Source organism: Carcharhinus amblyrhynchos, unplaced genomic scaffold (assembly GCF_965287045.1).
Source record: "Carcharhinus amblyrhynchos unplaced genomic scaffold, sCarAmb.v2.hapA scaffold_413, whole genome shotgun sequence".
Lineage (NCBI taxonomy): Eukaryota > Metazoa > Chordata > Chondrichthyes > Carcharhiniformes > Carcharhinidae > Carcharhinus > Carcharhinus amblyrhynchos.
Genome location: NW_027650153.1, coordinates 6,416 through 26,678, shown reverse-complemented (window position 1 = coordinate 26,678; position 20,263 = coordinate 6,416). Strand labels below are relative to the sequence as shown.

General features: G+C 48.9%; 1 protein-coding gene across 2 annotated transcripts; it reads right to left on the bottom strand.

Moving 5' to 3' along the window:
• Positions 1-12,802: 12,802 nt before the first annotated feature.
• LOC145339345 (uncharacterized) lies at positions 12,803-19,630 on the bottom strand. 2 transcript variants are annotated; one of them, XM_080183781.1, is made up of 3 exons: positions 18,990-19,630; positions 16,421-16,541; positions 12,803-13,745 (listed from the first exon to the last, which is right to left on the bottom strand). In XM_080183781.1, exon 3 carries the CDS (start codon positions 13,733-13,735, stop codon positions 12,932-12,934), a length of 804 nt encoding a protein of 267 aa, XP_080039907.1. In that variant the 5' UTR covers positions 13,736-13,745; positions 16,421-16,541; positions 18,990-19,630; the 3' UTR covers positions 12,803-12,931. The 2 variants fall into 2 exon arrangements, with proteins under 2 accessions (XP_080039907.1, XP_080039906.1); XM_080183780.1 differs by lacking the exon at positions 18,990-19,630 and having other exon boundaries at positions 16,421-16,686.
• Between the last annotated feature and the right edge of the window lie 633 nt (positions 19,631-20,263).

Genomic DNA, 20,263 nt, shown 5'->3' with positions numbered 1-20,263 from the left:
AAATATACCACTCACCCCAAAGCCTCCCCTCAGCCAGTCCCAACTCACCCCAAATCCTCTCTCTGACCCCCTGTCTTCCATTAACCACTCCCCAGATCCCTCTCTCCCTGATTCCTCTCCCCCAGATCCCTCTCTCCCAGATCCTTCTCCCCCAGATCTCTCTCCCTAATCCCTCCCCCCAGATCTCTCTCCCTGATCCCTTTCACCTAGATCTCTCTCCTAGATTCCTCCTCCCTAGATCTCTCTCCCTGATTCCTCCACCCAGATCTCTCTCCCAGATCCCTCTCCCCAGATCTCTCTCCCAGATCCCTCTTCCCCAGATCTCGCTCCCTGATCCCTCCCCCCAGATCCCTCTCCCCCAGATCTCTCTCCCAGATCCCTCCCCCCAGATCTCTCTCCCAGATCCCTCTCCCCCAGATCTCTCTCCCTGATCCCTCTCCCCCAGATCTCTCTCCCTGATCCCTCTCCCCCAGATCTCTCTCCCAGATCCCTCTTCCCCAGATCTCTCTCCCTGATCCCTCCCCCCGGATCTCTCTCCCTGATCCCTCTCCCCCAGATCTCTCTCCCAGATCCCTCTCCCCCAGATCTCTCTCCCAGATCCCTCTCCCCCAGATCTCTCTCCCAGATCCCTCTCCCCCAGATATACAAGAGACCAGTTGTCTATCCAAACCAATTGGTTTCTGTTTCATGGATTCTAATTGGCTGAAATGTACAAGTATTAAATTGAGAAGGAGAGAAGCATTAAGCACAGACTCAGGGAGTTCAGCTCACTGTGCAACGACTGTGACTCTATCCCACTGTGCAACGACTGTGACTCTATCCCACTGTGCAACGACTGTGACTCTATCCCACTGTGCAACGACTGTGACTCTATCCCACTGTGCAACGACTGTGACTCTATCCCACTGTGCAACGACTGTGACTCTATCCCATCTGCTCCTGTCCAATTCCCAGGTCCCTTTATTCCCATTTTTTGACGAAGCAACTCTCAATCATGTTCTTAAATATTGACAGTATCAGATCCAGCACTGAGTTCCTCAGATTCACAAACTATCAGATTTCTCTCACTGTTCCAAATTTTACATTTGGTCTCATAGCAATGGCTGTCCACTGCTATTGGTCTGGGCTTTGTGGTTAAATGTGATATTGCCTGAAAAGTAGGACAAGGATTGTCACCTGTCATTAACACCATCAGTGTCATTGGACAGGGTTTTCCGGTGTCGCTCATCTCAAAACCGTAAAATCCCGCCCGAGTTCAACGGAGCTTCCCATTGTCCGCCCCCTCACGCTCCGATTCCCGGGGCTAGCGGGATGGTAAAATTCCAGCCATTATGCCTGTGAATGAATGAAGAATTTCATTTAAGAACATAAGAACATAAGAAATAGGAGCAGGAGTAGGCCATCTAGCCCTTCGAGCCTGCCCCGCCATTCAATAAGATCATGGCTGATCTGTCGTGTCTCAGTTCCACTTTCCCGCCCTCTCCCCATAACCCTTAATCCCCTCTCTTATCAAGAACCCATCAACCCGCGTCTTAAAAATATTTAGCGAGGCAGCCTCCACCACTTCAACGGGCAGAGAATTCCAGAGATTCACCACCCTTTGAGTGAAGAAGTTCCTCCTCAACTCTGTTCTAAACCGCCCCCCTTTTATCTTGAGGCTGTGCCCCCTAGTCCTACTGTCCTTTCTGAGCGGGAAGAGTCTCTCCACCTCTATCCTATCCATCCCATTCATCATCTTATACGTCTCAATGAGATCTCCCCTCATTCTTCTAAACTCTAACGAGTACAAGCCTAGTTTATTCAGCCTCTCCTCATAGCTCAACCCCCTCAACTCCGGTATCAGCCTAGTAAACCTCCTCTGCACTCCCTCCAAGGCCAAAATATCCTTGCGTAAGTGTGGCGCCCAAAACTGCACACAGTACTCCAGCTGCGGCCTCACCAATGCCCTATACAGCTGCAGCAAGACCTCCCTACTTTTATATTCAATCCCCCTCGCTATGAAGGCCAGCATCCCATTCGCCTTCCTGACCACCTGCTGCACCTGCAGGCTGGGTTTTTGCGACTCATGCACAAGGACCCCGAGGTCCCTCTGCACCGTCGCCTGCTGCAGTTTTTCGCCCCGTAAGTAATAGTCCTGTAATATATTACAGAGGAAAGACCAAGGGCAGCACGGTGACACAGTGGTTAGCACTGCTTTCTCACACCCCAAGAATCTGGGTCCGATTCTGACCTTGGGTCCCTGTCTGTGTGGAGTTTGCACCTTCTCTCTTACAGTAACTTCACTGCAGTGTTAATGTAAGCTTTACTTGTGACTAATAAATAAACTTTAAATTTAGCAGGAAGAATGTGAAAGCAGAATATTATTTAAATAGAGAGAAACAGCTGAATGCTGAACATTTTACATGAAGCACAAAATATCAACATATCTACCAAGCCAGTAATTAGGAAGGGAAATGGATGTTAGTCTTTGTTATGGAGAAGTGATTGTGTTTTGTGAAACCACAACGAGATTACTGTGCGCAACTTTTGTCTCACAGAAACATAGAAACTAGAAGCAGAAGGAGGCCACTCGGCCCTTCAAGTCTGCTCTGCTATTCATTTTGATCATGGCTGATCATCAAATTCAATATCCTGATCCCCCCTTCCCCACATATCCCCTCGATCCCTTTAGCTCCAAGAGCAAAATCTAATTTCTCCTTGAAATCACACAACGTTTTGGCCTCAACTACTTTCTGTGGGAGTGAATTCCACACATTCCCCACCCTCTGGGTGAAGAAATTTATAGAACATAGAACAGGACAGCACAGTACAGGCCATTCGGCCCTCAATGTTGTGCCGAGCTATGTCCAAACCCAAGATCAAGCTCTCCCACTCCCTGTCATTCTGGTGTGCTCCATGTGCCTATCCAATAACCACTTGAAAGTTCCTAAAGTGTCCGACTCCACTATCACAGCAGGCAGTGTATTCCACACCCCAACCACTCTCTGAGTAAAGAATCTACCTCGGACATCCCTCCTATATCTCCCACCATGAACCTTATAGTTATGCCCCCTAGTAACAGCTACATCCGCCCAAGGAAATAGTCTCTGTACGTCCACTCTATCTATCCCCCTCATCATCTTATAAACTTCTATTAAGTCACCTCTCATCCTCCTCTGCTGTAAAGAGAAAAGCCCCAGCTCCTTCAACCTTTCCGCATAAGACCTACCCTCCAAACCAGGCAGCATCCTGGTAAATCCCCTCTGCACTCTCTCCAATGTTTCCACATCCTTCTTATAGTGAGGTGACCAGAACTGAACACAATATTCCAAATGTGGTCTCACCAAGGTCTGGTATAGTTGCAGCATAACCCCACAGCTCTTAAACTCAAACCCCTGTTAATAAACGCTAACACACTATAAGCCTTCTTCACGGTTCTATCCGCTTGAGTGGTAACCTTCAGAAATCTGTGGATATGAACCCCAAGATCTCTCTGTTCCTCCACATTCCTCACAATCCTGCCGTTGACCCTGTAATCCACATTCAAGTTTGTCCGACCAAAATGAATCACCTCACACTTATCAGGGTTAAACTCCATTTGCCACTTTTCAGCCCAGCTCTGCATCCTATCAATGTCTCTTTGCAGCCTACAAGAGCCCTCCACCTCATCCACTACTCCACCAATCTTGGTGTCATCAGCAAATTTACTGACCCACCCTTCAGCCCCCTCTTCCAAGTCATTGACAAAAATCACAACTAGCAGAGGACCCAGCACTGATCCCTGTGGTACACCGCTGGGAACTGGCCTCCAGTCTGAAAATTTTCCTTCCACCACCACCCTCTGTCTTCTATGATACACAGTAAAAAGTCTGACAACACCAGGTTTTAGTCCAACCGATTTATTTGATAATATACTCGCAAGCTTTCGGGTTAGCCCCTTCGTCAGGTGAATGGAGAGTTCTGGCCTCAGACAGAGCATATAAAGCACAGACAGTTTAGAGATTACTGATTAGAATGCGAATCTTTACACCTAACCTGCTGTTCAAGACCTGAAGTGGCTGATAATGTGAGTGGAAGGAGCACTGATCACAGTTTACAGAGATGTGTATTGTCTCCAGACAGTACAGCAAGTGAGGTTTTGCAAACCCAGGCAAGTCACGGGGGTTACAGATAGTGCGACATGAACCCAAGATCCCTGTTGAGACCGTCCTCATGTGTGTAGAACTTGGCTATCAGTCTCTGTTCAGCGACTCTGCGCTGTCGTGTGTTGTGAAGGCCGCCTTGGAGAATGCTTACCCGAAGGTCAGAGGCTGAATGCCCGTGACCACTGAAGTGTTCGCCAACAGGAAGGGAACAGTCTTGCCTGGTGACTGTCGAGCGATGTTCATTCATCCGTTATCGTAGCGTCTGCATGGTCTCCCCAATGTACCATGCTTCGGGACATCCTTTCTTGCAACGTATCAGGTAGACAATGTTGGCCGAGTTGCAAGAGTATTTACCATGTACCTGGTGGACGGTGTTCTCACGTGTGATGATGGCATCCATGTCGAAGATCCGGCATGTCTTGCAGAGGTAGCTGTGGCAGGGTTGTGTGGTATTGTGGTCACTGTTCTCCTGAAGGCTGGGTAGTTTGCTGCGAACAATGGTCTGTTTGAGGTTGTGTGGTTGTCTGAAAGCAAGAAGTGGGGGTGTGGGGATGGCCCTGGCGAGATGTTCGTCTTCATCAATGATATGTTGAAGACTCCGGAGAAGATGTCGTAGCTTCTCCGCTCCGGGGAAGTACTGGACGACGAAGGGTACTCTGTCCACTGTGTCCCGTGTTTGCCTCCTGAGGAGATCGGTGCGGTTTTTCGCTGTGGCGCATCGGAACTGTCGATCTATGAGTCGAGCGCCATATCCTGTTCTTATGAGGGCATCTTTCAGGGTCTGGAGGTGTCTGTCACGATCCTCCTCATCTGAGCAAATCCTGTGTATACGGAGGGCTTGTCCATAGGGAATGGCTTCTTTAACATGTTTAGGGTGGAAACTGGAGAAGTGGAGCATTGTGAGATTGTCTGTGGGCTTGCAGTACAGTGAGGTGCTGAGGTGACCGTCCTTGATGGAGATGTGTGTGTCCAAGAATGCAACTGATTCTGGGGAATAGTCCGTGGTGAGTCTGATGGTGGTGTGGAATTTGTTGATATCATCATATAGTTGTTTCAGTGATTGTTCACCATGAGGCCAAAGGAAGAAAATGTCATCGATGTATCTAGTGTACAGCATCGGTTGAAGATTCTGTGCAGTGAAGAAGTCTTGTTCGAACCTGTGCATGAAGATGTTGGCATATTGAGGTGCAAATTTGGTCCCCATGGCTGTTCCATGTGTCTGGATGAAAAACTGGTTGTTGAAGGTGAAGACATTGTGGTCCAGGATAAAGCGGATGAGTTGTAAAATTGCATCTGGAAACTGCCTCACTGTACCGCAAGCCCACAGACAATCTCACAATGCTCCACTTCTCCAGTTTCCACCCTAAACATGTTAAAGAACCCATTCCCTATGGACAAGCCCTCCGTATACACAGGATTTGCTCAGATGAGGAGGATCGTGACAGACACCTCCAGACCCTGAAAGATGCCCTCATAAGAACAGGATATGGCGCTCGACTCATAGATCGGCAGTTCCGATGCGCCACAGCGAAAAACCGCACCGATCTCCTCAGAAGACAAACACAGGACACAGTGGACAGAGTACCCTTCGTCGTCCAGTACTTCCCCGGAGCGGAGAAGCTACGACATCTTCTCTGGAGTCTTCAACATATCATTGATGAAGACGAACATCTCACCAGGGCCATCCCCACACCCCCACTTCTTGCTTTCAGACAACCACGCAACCTCAAACAGACCATTCTTCGCAGCAAACTACCCAGCCTTCAGGAGAACAGTGACCACAACACCACACAACCCTGCCACAGCAACCTCTGCAAGACATGCCGGATCATCGACATGGATACCATCATCACACGTGAGAACACCATCCACCAGGTACATGGCAAATACTCTTGCAACTCGGCCAACATTGTCTACCTGATACGTTGCGGGAAAGGATGTCCCGAAGCATGGTACATTGGGGAGACCATGCAGACGCTACGATAACGGATGAATGAACATCGCTCGACAGTCACCAGGCAAGACTGTTCCCTTCCTGTTGGCGAACACTTCAGTGGTCATGGGCATTCAGCCTCTGACCTTCGGGTAAGCATTCTCCAAGGCGGCCTTCACGACACACGACAGCGCAGAGTCGCTGAACAGAGACTGATAGCCAAGTTCTACACACATGAGGACGGTCTCAACAGGGATCTTGGGTTCATGTCGCACTATCTGTAACCCCCGTGACTTGCCTGGGTTTGCAAAACCTCACTTGCTGTACTGTCTGGAGACAATACACATCTCTGTAAACTGTGATCAGTGCTCCTTCCACACACATTATCAGCCACTTCAGGTCTTGAACAGCAGGTTAGGTGTAAGGATTCGCATTCTAATCAGTAATCTCTAAACTGTCTGTGCTTTATATGCTCTGTCTGAGGCCAGAACTCTCCATTCACCTGACGAAGGGGCTAACCCGAAAGCTTGCGAGTATATTATCAAATAAATCGGTTGGACTAAAACCTGGTGTTGTCAGACTTTTTACTGTGTTTACGCCAGTCCAACGCCGGCATACCCACATCATGACTTCTATGATACAGCCAGTTACTTACCCAATTGGCCAAATTTCCCTCTATCCCACACCTCCTTACCTCCTTCATGAACCTACCATGGGGAACCTTATCAAACGCCTTACTAAAATCCATGTATACGACATCAACTGCTCTACCTTCATCCACACACTTAGTTACCTCCTCAAAGAATTCAATCAAATTTGTGAGGCAGGACTTGCCCCTCACGAAACCATGCTGACTATCCCAGATTAAGCTGCATCTTTCCAAATGGTCATAAATCCTATCCCCCAGGACCTTTTCCATTAGCTTACCGAGCACCAAAGAAAGACTAACTGGCCTATAATTACTAGGGTCATTCCAATTTCCTTTCTTGAAGACAGGAACAACATTCACCACTCTCCAGTCCTCTGGCACAATCCCCGAGGACAGTGAGGACCCAAAGATCAAAGCTAAAGGCTCCACAATCTCATCCCTTGCCTCCCAAAGTATCCTAGGATGTATCCCATCTGGGCCGGGGACTTATCCACCCTCAGGTTTTTCAAAATTGCTAATACATCTTTCCTCAGAACATCTACCTCCTCCATCCTATCAGCCTGTATCACACACTCATCCTCAAAAATATGGCCCCTCTCCTTAGTGAGCACTGAAGAACAGATTCTCCTCATCTCAGTCCTAAAAGATTTACCACTTATCCTCAAACTGTGATCCCCCCCCCCACCCATCGAAAATATTCTTTCTGAATCAACCCTGTCTAATCCTGTTAGAATTTTATAAGTTTCTATGAGGTCCCCCCTCACTCTTCTAAACTCCAGTGAATATAATCCTAACCAACTTAGTCTCTCCTCATATGACAGAGCTGCTGTCCCAGGAATCAGCCTGGTAAACCTTCGCTGTGCTCCCTCTATAGCAAGGACACCTCAGATAAGGAGACCAAAACTGTACACATTACTCCAGGTGTGGCCTCACCAACACCCTATACAATTGCAGCAAAACATCTCTATACTCAAATCCTCTCGCCATGAAGGCTACCATACATTTGCCTTCTTTACTGCTTGTTGTACCTGCGTGTTTACTTTCAGTGACTGATGCACAAGGACTCCAAGGTCTCACTGAGTATCCACCTCTCTCAATTTACACCCATTCCAGTAATAATCTATCTTCCTATTACTGCTACCAAAGTAGATAACCTCACATTTATCCAAATTATACTGCATCTGCCATGCAGATGCCCACACACTCAGCCTGTCCAAATCACGTTGCAACATCTCTGCATTCTCTTCACAGCTCAGCCTCCCATCCAACTTTGTATCATCTGCAAATTTGGAGATAACAGATTCAGTTCCCGCTTCCAAATCATTAATATATAATGTGAACAGTTGGGGTCCTAGCACAGACCCCTGTGGAACCCCACTAGTCACTACCTGCCAATCAGAAAAAAATCCATTTATGTCAATTCTTTGCTTCCTATCTGCTAACCAGCTTTCTATCCATCTCAAGACATTACCTGCAATCCCATGTGCTTTAACTTTACAAAGTAGTCTGTTACGTGAGATCTTGTCAAAAGCTTTCTGAATGTCTAAATAAACCACATCCACTGGCTCTCCTTGGTCAACTCTACTAGTTACATCCTCAAAAAATTCCAATAGATTCATCAAGCATGATTTCCCTTTTGTAAGTTCTGACTTTGTCTGATTATTACCACTGCCTTCCAAATGCTGAGTTATGAAATCCCTGATAATGGACTCCAGCAACTTCCCCAGTACCGACGTTAGGCTCACTGGTCTATAGTTCCCTGTTTTCTCTCTACCTCCCTTTTTCAATAGTGGGTTTGCATTAGCTACCCTCCAATCTGTAGGAACTATTCCAGAGTCCAAAGAATTTCAGAAAATAACCACCAATGGATTTACTATTTCCAGGACCACTTCCTTTTGTACTCTGGGATGAAGATTATCAGGACCTGGAGATTTATCCACCTTCAATCCCATCAAATTCCCCAAAACCATCTCTCAAATTCTGATTTCCTTCAGCTCCTCACTAAAACATGTTTCTCTCAGCACTTCTGGTACATTGCTCCAGTCTTCACAAAGAAAGACATGAATAAAGTAAAAATATAATTCCTTAGCCATTTCTTTATTTCCTGTTATGAATTCTCTGGTTTCTGATTATAACAGGCCTACCTTTGTTTTAGTCAATCTTTTACTATTTACATACCTGCAGAAACCTTTACAGTTTTTATGGAGTTCTCTGCTAACTTACTTTCATACCCTGATCTTTCATACCTTCTTAATCCCTTGGTTCTCTTTTGCTGAATTTTAAACTGCTGCTAATCCTCGGGCCTATTGCTTTTTCTTGCCAATTTGTTTGCTTCTTCCTTGAATCTGATACTATCTCTAATTTCTCTTGTCAGCCATGGTTTGGCCACAATTCCCTGACCACTTTTGTGCCAAACAGGAATGAGCAACCTCTGGAGTTTCACCTATTTGTTCTTTAAATGCCTGCCATTGCCTGTCCACAGGCTTTCCTTTCAGTAATGTTTCCCAGCCCATCATGGCCAATTCATGCCCCATACCATCCGTGTTACCTCCATTGGAGTCAGGAACCTGGTGTCAGAATCAATTACATCATTATCCACCTTGACAAAGAATTCTACCACATTATGGTCACCCATCCCCAAGGATTCTCTCACACCAGATTGCCAACTAGTCCTTTCTCATTGCACGACACCCAGTCAAAGATGGCCTGCTCCCTTGTTGGTTCCTCAATGTATTTCTCCAGAAAACCACCCGTATGCACTCCAGAAATTCCTCCTCTATTGGATTGTGACTACTTTGACTCGCCCAGTCTATTTGCAGATAATCACAGTTGTTCTGTTAATACCGGCATCCCTGATTTCCTGTCTAATGCTTTCCCCAATATTACCATGACAGTTTGGTGATCTGTATACCACACCCCCGCCCCCCCCCACAATGTTTTTTGCTCCTTGTTGTTTCTTAATTCAACCCATATGGATTCCACATTCACTGCACTAATATCTTTCTTCAAAATCATATCAATATCATCTTTAATCAACAATGTAACTCCACCACCTTTTCCTATCCGTCTGTCCTTCCTAAACACTGAATAGCCTCAATGTTTCATTCCCATCCTTGCTCAGCTCAGAGCCAGGTCTCTGTAATGCCGACTATATCGTACCCCTTAGTTAAGGAGAGATATACTTGCATCAAGAGCAGTTCAGGGAAGGTTTCCTCAGCTGATTCCTGGGATTGAAGGGAGTTCAGACGAGGAAAGCTTGTGGAAGTTGGGCCTTTACTCACTGGAGTTTAGAAAACGGAGAGGCGATCTCACTGAAACACAGAAGATTCTGAGGGGATTTGCCGGGGAAAAGGATGGGGGGAATCCTCGAACTGGGGGCAAGGTTTCTAAAACAGGAATGTCCCATTGAAGAAGATGCTGAGGAAGAAGTTTTTCTCTCACATGGTCACTAATATACTGGATAATATTAGTGCAAAGTGAAAAGATTTTGGGGCTATTCTCTAACTGTTCCATGCTGTTCATAGATTGCAGTAATTCCAGGGGGCTGCCCGTGGGTTTAAAAATCCCTTTCGCACCCAGTGTGAATCTCCCAACCGCTTCCCAATGGTGCCAACCTGATCACGTGAGACTAATTAGCATACTTAAAGCAGCATTTAAAAATGTATAATCCTGGTCAAATCGCAGCGCACGCAATTCTCCGGCCTTCCGACACATTGTGGGAACAGCCAGACCCAGCGTGGTGGCCACACCGGGGGCGGAGGTTGGGGGCATTGCCAGCTAGTGATGGGATATACCTGGCACAGTGCCATCAGAGGGCTTGGGTCTGAGTTGGGGGCTTTGTGGGGTGATGGGGGAGGGTCTAACAGGAATGGACCATAAAGGTGGTCTCTGTCGGAGGAAGGGGCATGAATCAAGAGGGTCCTCGACACCCTGGTGGTGCTGACTGAAATGGGGAGGGAGGAAATACTGCCATTGAGAAGGGGGGGCTCCCAATGCCCTTGGGGTGAAGGAGGGGGTCTCCTAGTGCACAGTGCGATTGGGGTACCTTTATGAAACGGTGCATGAGCGCTCTGAGGCTGGGTGCTGCACCCCCTCCCCTCTAGCTGGGGGTGGGAGGGCTGCGGTGCAGACTGTGCCTGAGAAACTGCCACAACTGCTCCCGATTCCTCACCTTTACGACACTCATAAATGTTCTGGGAGAATTCAGCCCCGCATTTCCTTAGCCTCCTGTGTGGTGGAGGGTGGCACGGTGGCACAGTGGGTGGCATTGCTTCCTCACAACGCCAGGGACCTGGGTTCCATTCCCGGCTGGTTAGGTGCGGTGACCGTGCTAAATTCTCCCTGATAACCCAAACAGGTGCCAGAATGTGGTGACTGGGGGATTTTCACAGTGACTTCATTGCAGTGTTAATGTAAGCTTTCTTGTGACACTAATAAATAAACTTTAAGCTTTAAACGTGGGCCAAGAGGAACGGCCATTTAGTAAAAGTCGATGATTAGAAAAATGTTTTGAGGAAAATCGAAGAACATTTTCCAAAGATGGAGACAGGGTGAGAAACTCCAGCCAATCAGCAGCTGGAAAGATGCTCATTCCCCAGTTAAGGGAAAGCGTGCCCAGAGGAAGGGGGGGGGGGGGGGCGTAGGGGGTGTGTGTGGGGGTGGGGGTGTGTGGGAGGGTAGGGGGTGTGTGTGGGGGGGATAGGGGGTGTGTGTTGGGGGGGTGGGGGTGGGGGAGTGGAGTGGGAATGGGAGGATGTGTGTGTGGGGGTTCGGAGGATGTATAGGAGGGGTGGGAGGGTGTGCGGGGGGGTTGGGGGGTGTGTGTGGGAGGCTAGGGTGTGTGTGGGAGGTGGGTGTGTGTGGGGGGGGTGGGGTGGGTATGTGTGGGGGGTGGGGGAGTGAAGTGGGGGTGGAAGGCTGAGTGTGGGGGGTGGGGGAATGGAATGGGGGTGGGAGGGTGTGTGTGGGGTGGGGGAGTGGAGTGGGGGTGGGTGTGTCTGTGTGGGGTGGGAGGGTGTGTGTGGGGGGCGGGAGGGTGTGTGTGTGGGGGTGGGGGCTGGGGGTGTGTGTGGGGGGTGGGAGGGTGTGTATGGGGGGGTGGGAGGGTGTGTGTGTGGGGGGCAGGGATGTGTGTGGGGGGCAGGGATGTGTGTGGGGGGTGGGGGTGTGTATGGGGGGGTGGGGCTGTGTATGGGGGGTGGGGGTGTGTGTGTGGGGGAAGGGATGTGTATGGGGGGGTGGGGGTGTGTATGGGGGGGTGGGGGTGTGTATGGGGGGTGGGGGTGTGTGTGTGGGGGCAGGGATGTGTATGGGGGGTGGGGGTGTGTATGGGGGGATGGGTGGGTGTGTGTGGGGGGCAGGGATGTGTATGGGGGGTGGGGGTGTGTATGGGGGGGTGGGGGTGTGTATGGGGGGGTGGGGGTGTGTATGGGGGGGTGGGGGTGTGTATGGGGGGGTGGGGGTGTGTATGGGGGGGTGGGGGTGTGTGTATGGGGGGTGGGGGTGTGTATGGGGGGGTGGGGGTGTGTATGGGGGGTGGGGGTGTGTGTGTGGGGGCAGGGATGTGTATGGGGGGTGGGGTGTGTATGGGGGGGTGGGGGTGTGTATGGGGGGGTGGGGGTGTGTATGGGGGGGTGGCGGTGTGTATGGGGGGGTGGGGGTGTGTATGGGGGGGTGGGGGTGTGTATGGGGGGGGTGGGGGTGTGTATGGGGGGGGTGGGGGTGTGTATGGGGGGGGTGGGGGTGTGTATGGGGGGGTGGGGGTGTGTATGGGGGGGGTGGGGGTGTGTGTGTGGGGGAAGGGATGTGTATGGGGGGGTGGGGGTGTGTGTGTGGGGGCAGGGATGTGTATGGGGGGTGGGGGTGTGTATGGGGGGTGGGGGTGTGTATGGGGGGGTGGCGGTGTGTATGGGGGGGTGGGGGTGGGGTTCGGCCCAGTGGACCAGGCTGCCTGACTCACTCCAACAACAAAGGGCCAATGACTGCTCCCTCCCTCCCTCTGGGATCCCGGGCACTGCTGATTTTAATGAAGGTTATTTTGGAACCGTGGAAAGTTCTGGAGAATTATTCATTCTGAAGTTCTTTATTGAGATGTTGTGTAAACTGCAATCTAATTCAAACGTTTTAATTCAGAGGTGGCAACTTTATTGCTTTTTACAAAAAATCCACTGATTGAGAGTAATAAAAATGTCCCATTTCCTACAGCACAGAGACACTTCCCATTCCTCACTCATTCCCCAGTTCCTCCTGGATATAAGTTGACATGTTTGTAAGCTGTTTCAGAAGTTCTAGTCGAATGGACGCCTGATAGGGATTAAGCCTTTCCTTCATATTGATCAGTTGCTGAGTCACCGACTCGTTAACTTTGTGGGAATCCTTGTTTTCATCGAAAGCCTTTGACACCAGGTCCAGGTTGGTTTTGAGTTCTGACATGTGGCGAGTCAGTGTTTTGTCCGTGCTGTTGTTTGGCACAATCCCCGCACTAGCCGAGGCAAAAGGAGCCAGAAGGTTCACACTCTCGGCAATCTTTGTCTCCAGGTTCTCAGCATTGGGATAGGTGGTGGGAATGGAGCCACTTTGATAAAACACATGGAGAAATCCTTTCTCAACATCGGGAAGCAGCTTTGCCACAATAGCCCGAATTTCTTCGTCAAATTTCTTGGGACCGAGATTCTGAAGCACGCTTTCCGTCAGCGGAACTATCACTGACCTTGAAATCTTCGACTGATTCTCCAGTTTGTTCCAAACTGCTGTGGGTTTGTGGAGCTGCTTGGTTTTTTTTTTCCTCTTTAGGCAGATGACCCGAGTGTGAGGTACCAGCTGGGGATGATCTTCTCCAGGATTTCTGCTCAGTCTCTGGTGGACTCCATCAGTGTAAGGAGAGAGTTTTGTTCTCTGTTCCTGCAGCTCCTGCCTGAGCCTCTGCTGAAGATTCTCAGTGTCAATCTTCAGCTGAAGTTGCTTTGTGAGAGGAGCCAGTTTCTGGTGAAGATTCTCCGCGTAACCATTTACAGACCGCACATTATTCATTAGCAGATAACTGAAATGCAAAAGGAGGGGAAGTGATTTATTAACAGGATACAATAGGAAAAGAACAGATTTTGAGAGAGCAAATTGGCAAACAGGCTCTTGGATTAACAATTTCACCCAGTTAGTGCCATTGGATGATGGAATGATGCAGTTTGGTGCTGAGCTGCAATGGGGGTCAGGTAGATGAGACGCCATCTCTGAGATCTTTCAATTTTAGTGATTCTTTTTGTTCAATTTTTAAAGCCCTTATTGGAAGTCGATTCACTGACTGCCCATTAACAGACCACTGACTGACCACTGGCTACTGCCACAGTCACAGAGTCATAGAGGTTTACAGCATGGAAACAGGCCCTACGGCCCAACTTGTCCTCGCTGCCCCTTTTTTTACAAATAAGCTAGTCCCTGTTGCCCACATTTGGCCCATATCCCTCTATACCCATCGTACCCATGTAACTGTCTAAATGCTTTTCAAAAGACAATTGTACCTGCTTCTATTATTGCCTCTGGCAGCTTGTCCCAGACACTCACCACCCTCTGTGTGAAAGAATTGCCCCTCTGGACATTTCTGTATCTCTCCTCTCTCACCTTAAACCTATGCTGTCTAGTTTTAGACTCCCCTACCTTTGGGAAAAGATATTGACTATCTAGCTGATCTGTGCCCCTCATTATTTTATAGACCTCTATAAGATCACCCCTCAGCCTCCTACGCTCCAGAGAAAAAAGTCCCAGTCTATCCAGCCTCTCCTTATAACTCAATCCATCAAGTCCCGGTAACATCCTAGTAAATCTTTTCTGCACTCTTTCTAGTTTAATAATATCCTTTCTATAATAGGGTGACCAGAACTGTACACAGTATTCCAAGTGTGGCCTTACCAATGTCTTGTACGACTTCAACAAGACGTCCCAACTCCTGTATTCAATGTTCTGACCAATGAAACCAAGCATGCTGAATGCCTTCTTCACCACTCTGTCCACCTGTGACTCCACTTTCAAGGAGCTATGAACCTGTACCCCTAGATCTCTTTGTTCCATAATTCTCCCCAACACTATCATTAATTAAGTCCTACCCTGGTTCAATCTACCAAAATGCATCACCTCGCATTTGTCTAAATTAAACTCCATCTGCTGTTCGTCAGCCCACTGGCCCAATTGATCAAGATCCCGTTGCAATTGGAGATAACTTTCTTCTCTGTCCACTATGCCACCAATCCTGTTGTCATCTGCAAACTTACTAACCAAGCCTCCTAAATTCGCATCCAAATCATTAATATAAATGACAAATAACAGTGAACCCAGCACTGATCCCTGAGGCACACCACTGGTCACAGGCCTCCAGCTTGAAAAATAACCCTCTACAACCACCCTCTGCTTCTGTCATCGTCTATTTTGTATCCAACTGGCTATTTCACCCTGGATCCCATGAGATTTAACCTTATGCAACAACCTACCATGTGGTACCTTGTCAAAGGCCTTGCTAAAGTCCATGTAGACAACATCAACTGCACTGCCCTCATCTACCTTCTTTGTTACCTCTTCAAAAAATTCAATTAAATTTGTGAGTCATGCTGACTGTCCCTAATCAGTCCTTGCCTCTCTAAATGCAGATCCTGTCTCTCAGAAAACCTTCCAAAATACTTACCCACTACAGATGTAGTGGGTGACCTCTGGCTATCCACTAATAATGAGATGTTGGTCCCCTCTTTCTCTCTCATTCAACGCCCACTCCTGATTCAGTTCAAGCTTTTATCACAATATGATCAATCATAACATTCCCCTGACATTCCCATGTCATTCCAATTACATTTCCATGCCATCCCTATGACAATCCCATGCCAGTAATGTTGGGAGATAAGAACATAAGAACATAAGAAATAGGAGCAGGAGTAGGCCATCTAGCCCTTCGAGCCTGCCCCGCCATTCAATAAGATCATGGCTGATCTGTCGTGGCTCAGTTCCACTTTCCCGCCCTCTCCCCATAACCCTTAATCCCCTCTCTTATCAAAAACCCATCAACCCGCTTCTTAAAAATATTTAGCGAGGCAGCCTCCACCACTTCAACGGACAGAGAATTCCAGAGATTCACCACCCTTTGAGTGAAGAAGTTCCTCCTCAACTCCGTTCTGAACCGCCCCCCCTTTATCTTGAGGCTGTGCCCCCTAGTCCTACTGTCTTTTTTGAGCGGGAAGAGTCTCTCCACCTCTATCCTATCCATCCCATTCATCATCTTATACGTCTCAATGAGATCTCCCCTCATTCTTCTAAACTCTAACGAGTACAAGCCTAGTTTATTCAGCCTCTCCTCATAGCTCAACCCCCTCAACTCCGGTATCAGCCTAGTAAACCTCCTCTGCACTCCCTCCAGGGCCAAAATATCCTTGCGCAGGTGCGGCGACCAAAACTGCACACAGTACTCCAGCTGCGGCCTCACCAATGCCCTATACAGCTGCAGCAAGACCTCCCTACTTTTATATTCAATCCCCCTCGCTATGAAGGCCAGCATCCCATTCGCCTTCCTGACCACCTGCTGCACCTGCAAGCTGGGTTTTTGCGACTCATACACAAGGACCCCGAGGTCCCTCTGCACCGTCGCCTGCTAAGTGGGGAGGTTTCTACATTCTGGATTTTTCTTGCTGTGTTATTGGAGACTGAGTTCCACCTGACTGTGGATCAATTCTCGTCACTCACATGCGTGGTCGCTTGTCCCTGAAACTGGCTCTCACTCTGCCCTTGGCGTTGCTGGTTTTTCTGAAGTTGTAATTCTGGAGATTGTCTCCTCGTTCTTTATCACTGAGGCCAGTCCAAGAACCTGGAGGAGGAAGGAAGTAAGAAGCTGACAGCAGAAACATCCAATCAGTCCATCAGTTCCTATGGTGAAGAAGCAGCTTGTGAACGGTGAGTTTGTCATTTCCAAATTGGTCGGATCTTTGCCATTGGCTTCCCAGGGTGAAGGGTTTGGGGCAGGATGAGGTTTGGGGGGTGGGGGCAGGGGTTGTGGGGAGCATGGGATGGGGAGGGTGGGGGGACAGGGGACAGGGGATGGCAGTTGGGGGGACGGGGGGTGGGAGGGGTGGGGGGGGCAGCGATTGGGAGGGTGGGGATGTTGGTGGTGGTTGGGGGAGTTGGGGGTGGGGATTGGTGGAACTAGGGTGGGGGGGTGGAGGCAGGGGGCTGTGGGGTAGGAGGGTGACGGTTGGGGGGTGGTGGTTGCGGGGATGGGGGGTGGCAGCGGTTTGGGGGGTTGGGGGAGCGGCAGTTGGGGGAGTGGCGGTTGGGGGGGATGGGGGTTGGTGGCAGTTTGGGGTGTTGGGGGAGTGGCGGTTGGTGGTTGGGAGGCAGCGGTTGGCAGTTGGGGGGGTGGCGGTTGGGGGGGTTGCAGTTGGGGGGTTGGCGGTTGGGGGGGTGGCAGTTGGGGGGGTTGCGGTTGGGGGGGTTGGGGGGGTGGCGGTTGGGGGGGTGGCAGTTGGGGGGGTTGCGGTTGGGGGGGTTGGGGGGGTGGCAGTTGGGGGGGTGGCGGTTGGGGGGGTGGCGGTTGGGGGGGTTGGGGGGGGTGGCGGTTGGGGGGGTTGGGGGGATGGCGGTTGGGGGGGTTGGGGGGGGTGGCGGTTGGGGGGGTGGCGGTTGGGGGGGTGGCGGTTGGGGGGGTTGGGGGGGTTGGGGGGGTTGGGGGGGTTGCGGTTGGGGGGGTTGCGGTTGGGGGGGTTGCGGAGTGGGGGGGTGGCGGTTGGGGGGGTGCAGCGGAGTGGGGGCTCCCTGAATTTTATGGACTCTGAAAGTTTACATCACAGCTGCTGTCAGTAAAATTAATCGGAATAATTTGACCCGTGATCGGAAGCAGCGACTCAAGAACAGCTTCTTCCTGCTGCTGTCAGACTTTTGAATGGACCCACCTCGCATTCAGTTGATCTTTCTCTACACCCTCGCTGTGACTGTAACACTACATTCTGCACTCTCTCTGTTCCTTCTCTATGAACGGTATGCTTTGTCTGTATAGCGCACAAGAAACAATACTTTTCACTGTATGTTAATGCATGTGACAATAATAAATCAAATCAAATCAAAAAGCTTGCTAAAAACTAGCAGAATCACACCTCCCAACTAAGACAGACCAATTCATTACAGACCTGCCTGTTACACATTTTCTAATTACATTATGAGCCTGCATATCACACACCCACCCATTAGAGACTTACTTGTTACACATCCACTATTACTCACCCACATGCTGTCCAGCTGCCTATTCCACACCTGCCTGTAACACACTCACCTTTTGCATACCTCTCCTTCACACACTTGTCCGTTACAGCCAAGGCCGTTACACTCCAACCTGATACACACCTGCCTGTTACACACCCACCTGGATCACACACCCACTGGTTGCAGGGTGGGGAGATCTGGCTCAGGAAGATGCCGTTCTGAGCTGGGATCAGGTTTCCTATGATGCCACCCCTAGAACAGGCATCAATAATCAGAGTCAGGAAAAAGCACCAACCTGGGAGAATGAGAACAATGAAAAGTAAAAACACTCCCTTGGGAAACATGATTGATGTGTGGAGTTCTGTTTAATTCTGGAAGAGGCTGGGATCCAACTCATATATAGTGCCTAAAATTGCAATCATTTATTTTCTGTGTGTTTGGAGGTGAGTTACTCATTCACTACCTTCTGTTTGTGACTCTGCTAATGAGATTTTTTTGTCCTTTCTATATTATTCAATTATTCACCCCATGGAAATTGTCAGCAATATCTTCACTGGAGAGATTGAATGTTGGAATTCTGCAATCCATATCGAGATTCCAAAACCGGGGACGTTCCTGTGGAGGAACCTGGTAAAATTATTGAAAGGAGGGTTTAGGTTCAGTGTAAAGAGGAGGCTCTAGTTTCCTCACTCATTTTTATCTCCTGTACTTTCTCATCCTTTACATCTCTCAATGCTTATTTCTTCTTCCTGTTACTTTGCCAAATGCAAGGACTAGCAGCATAGAGATTGGTGTCCTAACCCCAACCCCAAATCTCAACTTTAACCCTAATGTCCTAACCCCAACCCTAATACACACCAGCTTTCTGGCCCATCGCAAGTGGCCCCTCAATCGCTCTTTGACCTTTCCAGTATGACCAGCACTCACCAGGAAAGCTTTGTCCTCTTTGAAATGACTCAGAGATGGGAGTATGACCTAGAAAATGCAGCATCCGAGAGGTAGAGACCAAGGCTCCCACTGACCTGGTCTATCAGCAAGAGGATGGAGAGCAGCTACTCACCGCAGTGACTCCAGGCTGGAGATGGATTTCAGGAGATGGGCAATTAAATGCTTCTGATCAGCAGCCACGGACTCAGGAGAAATCCATGTATCTGCAAAATAATTAATCCATCAATTCGTGGCAGAGTGTCTGGGAAGAAGCTGTATTCTTTAGATCCTGGCTGGGGATCAGCGCAGGAGACGTGGAAAGGGCAGGGTTTATGCTGATAGGGTGAAAGGCATCGTTAATTAAATCAGTAATTCAATGATTTAATCTCAGAATCTGTCGATTATTCACTCTGTTAACAATATTTATAAATATGAATATGGAGAATGATGCGAAAGATTGAAAGCTGTTAGACAGATGGATCTAATTGGTTTGATTGATTTATTTACAAATTTAAAATAATAACCTGAACAAATTCAGACAAAAGTTTGCAATTATAAAGTGCCGGTAACTTGAAGTGAAATGGCCAAGGGGGATTTTCACAAACAGCAGCTGACTGGGGAGTGAGAGAGATGAAGAGAGATTGAAGAAAGCTCAGGAAAGTGATGTGAACGAGATGAGGGGGTGAGTGGAGTCCAAACATTACCTCACTATTCTCAAATAAATAACCTCAAACAGTGTCAAGAATAGTGAAGAGGCACTAAATGGCTTTTTATTTTATTTTGCACATTTCATACAAAGCCTGGCTATGATCAGTGTTTGTGGTTAAACAGGATCTGGAACATGGAGAGGGAGTACACACTAAGCTCGGGAACTTCGAGAACAAGGCTGGATATTAATCCATAAACTCCTGATTTGCACAAACCCCATGGACCCAAACTCCTTCCCAATCATTCCCATTTTATGTCATCCAATGAATCAAACCACTTACTGCTCACAAAGGTTACCCAGCTATTGATCCCACAACTGTTCAAACACAGTCCAAGGCCCAACTGGAAAGGTTTGGATGGCACAGTGGCCCAGTGGTTGGCACTGCTGCCTCACAGCGCCAGGGACCCAGGTTCAATTCCCAGCTTGGGTCACTGTCTGTGCGGAAACTGCACATTCTCCCCGTGTCAGTGTGGATTTCCTCCGGGAGCTCCAGTTTCCTCCAAAGAATGGCCTCCTTCAGCACTGTAGGACTCTATGATTCATTTCAGCTGCTTCATCAATGACCTTCCCTCCGTCATAAGGTCAGAAGTGGGGATCTTTGCTGATGATTACACAATGTTCAGCGTCATTCACAACTCCTCAGATATTGAAGCAGTTCATGTTCAAATGCAGCAGGATTTATATAATATCCAGGCTCG

What these genes read in the sequence shown, in the direction of transcription:
- LOC145339345 (XM_080183780.1), bottom strand. Translation starts at nt 16,581, where the DNA reads ATGTTTCTGCTGTCAGCTTCTTACTTCCTTCCTCCTCCAGGTTCTTGG. An exon ending in AGGGACAAGCGACCACGCAT is followed by an intron (nt 13,746 to 16,420) that starts GTGAGTGACGAG and finishes TTTGCATTTCAG; the next exon opens with TTATCTGCTAATGAATAATG.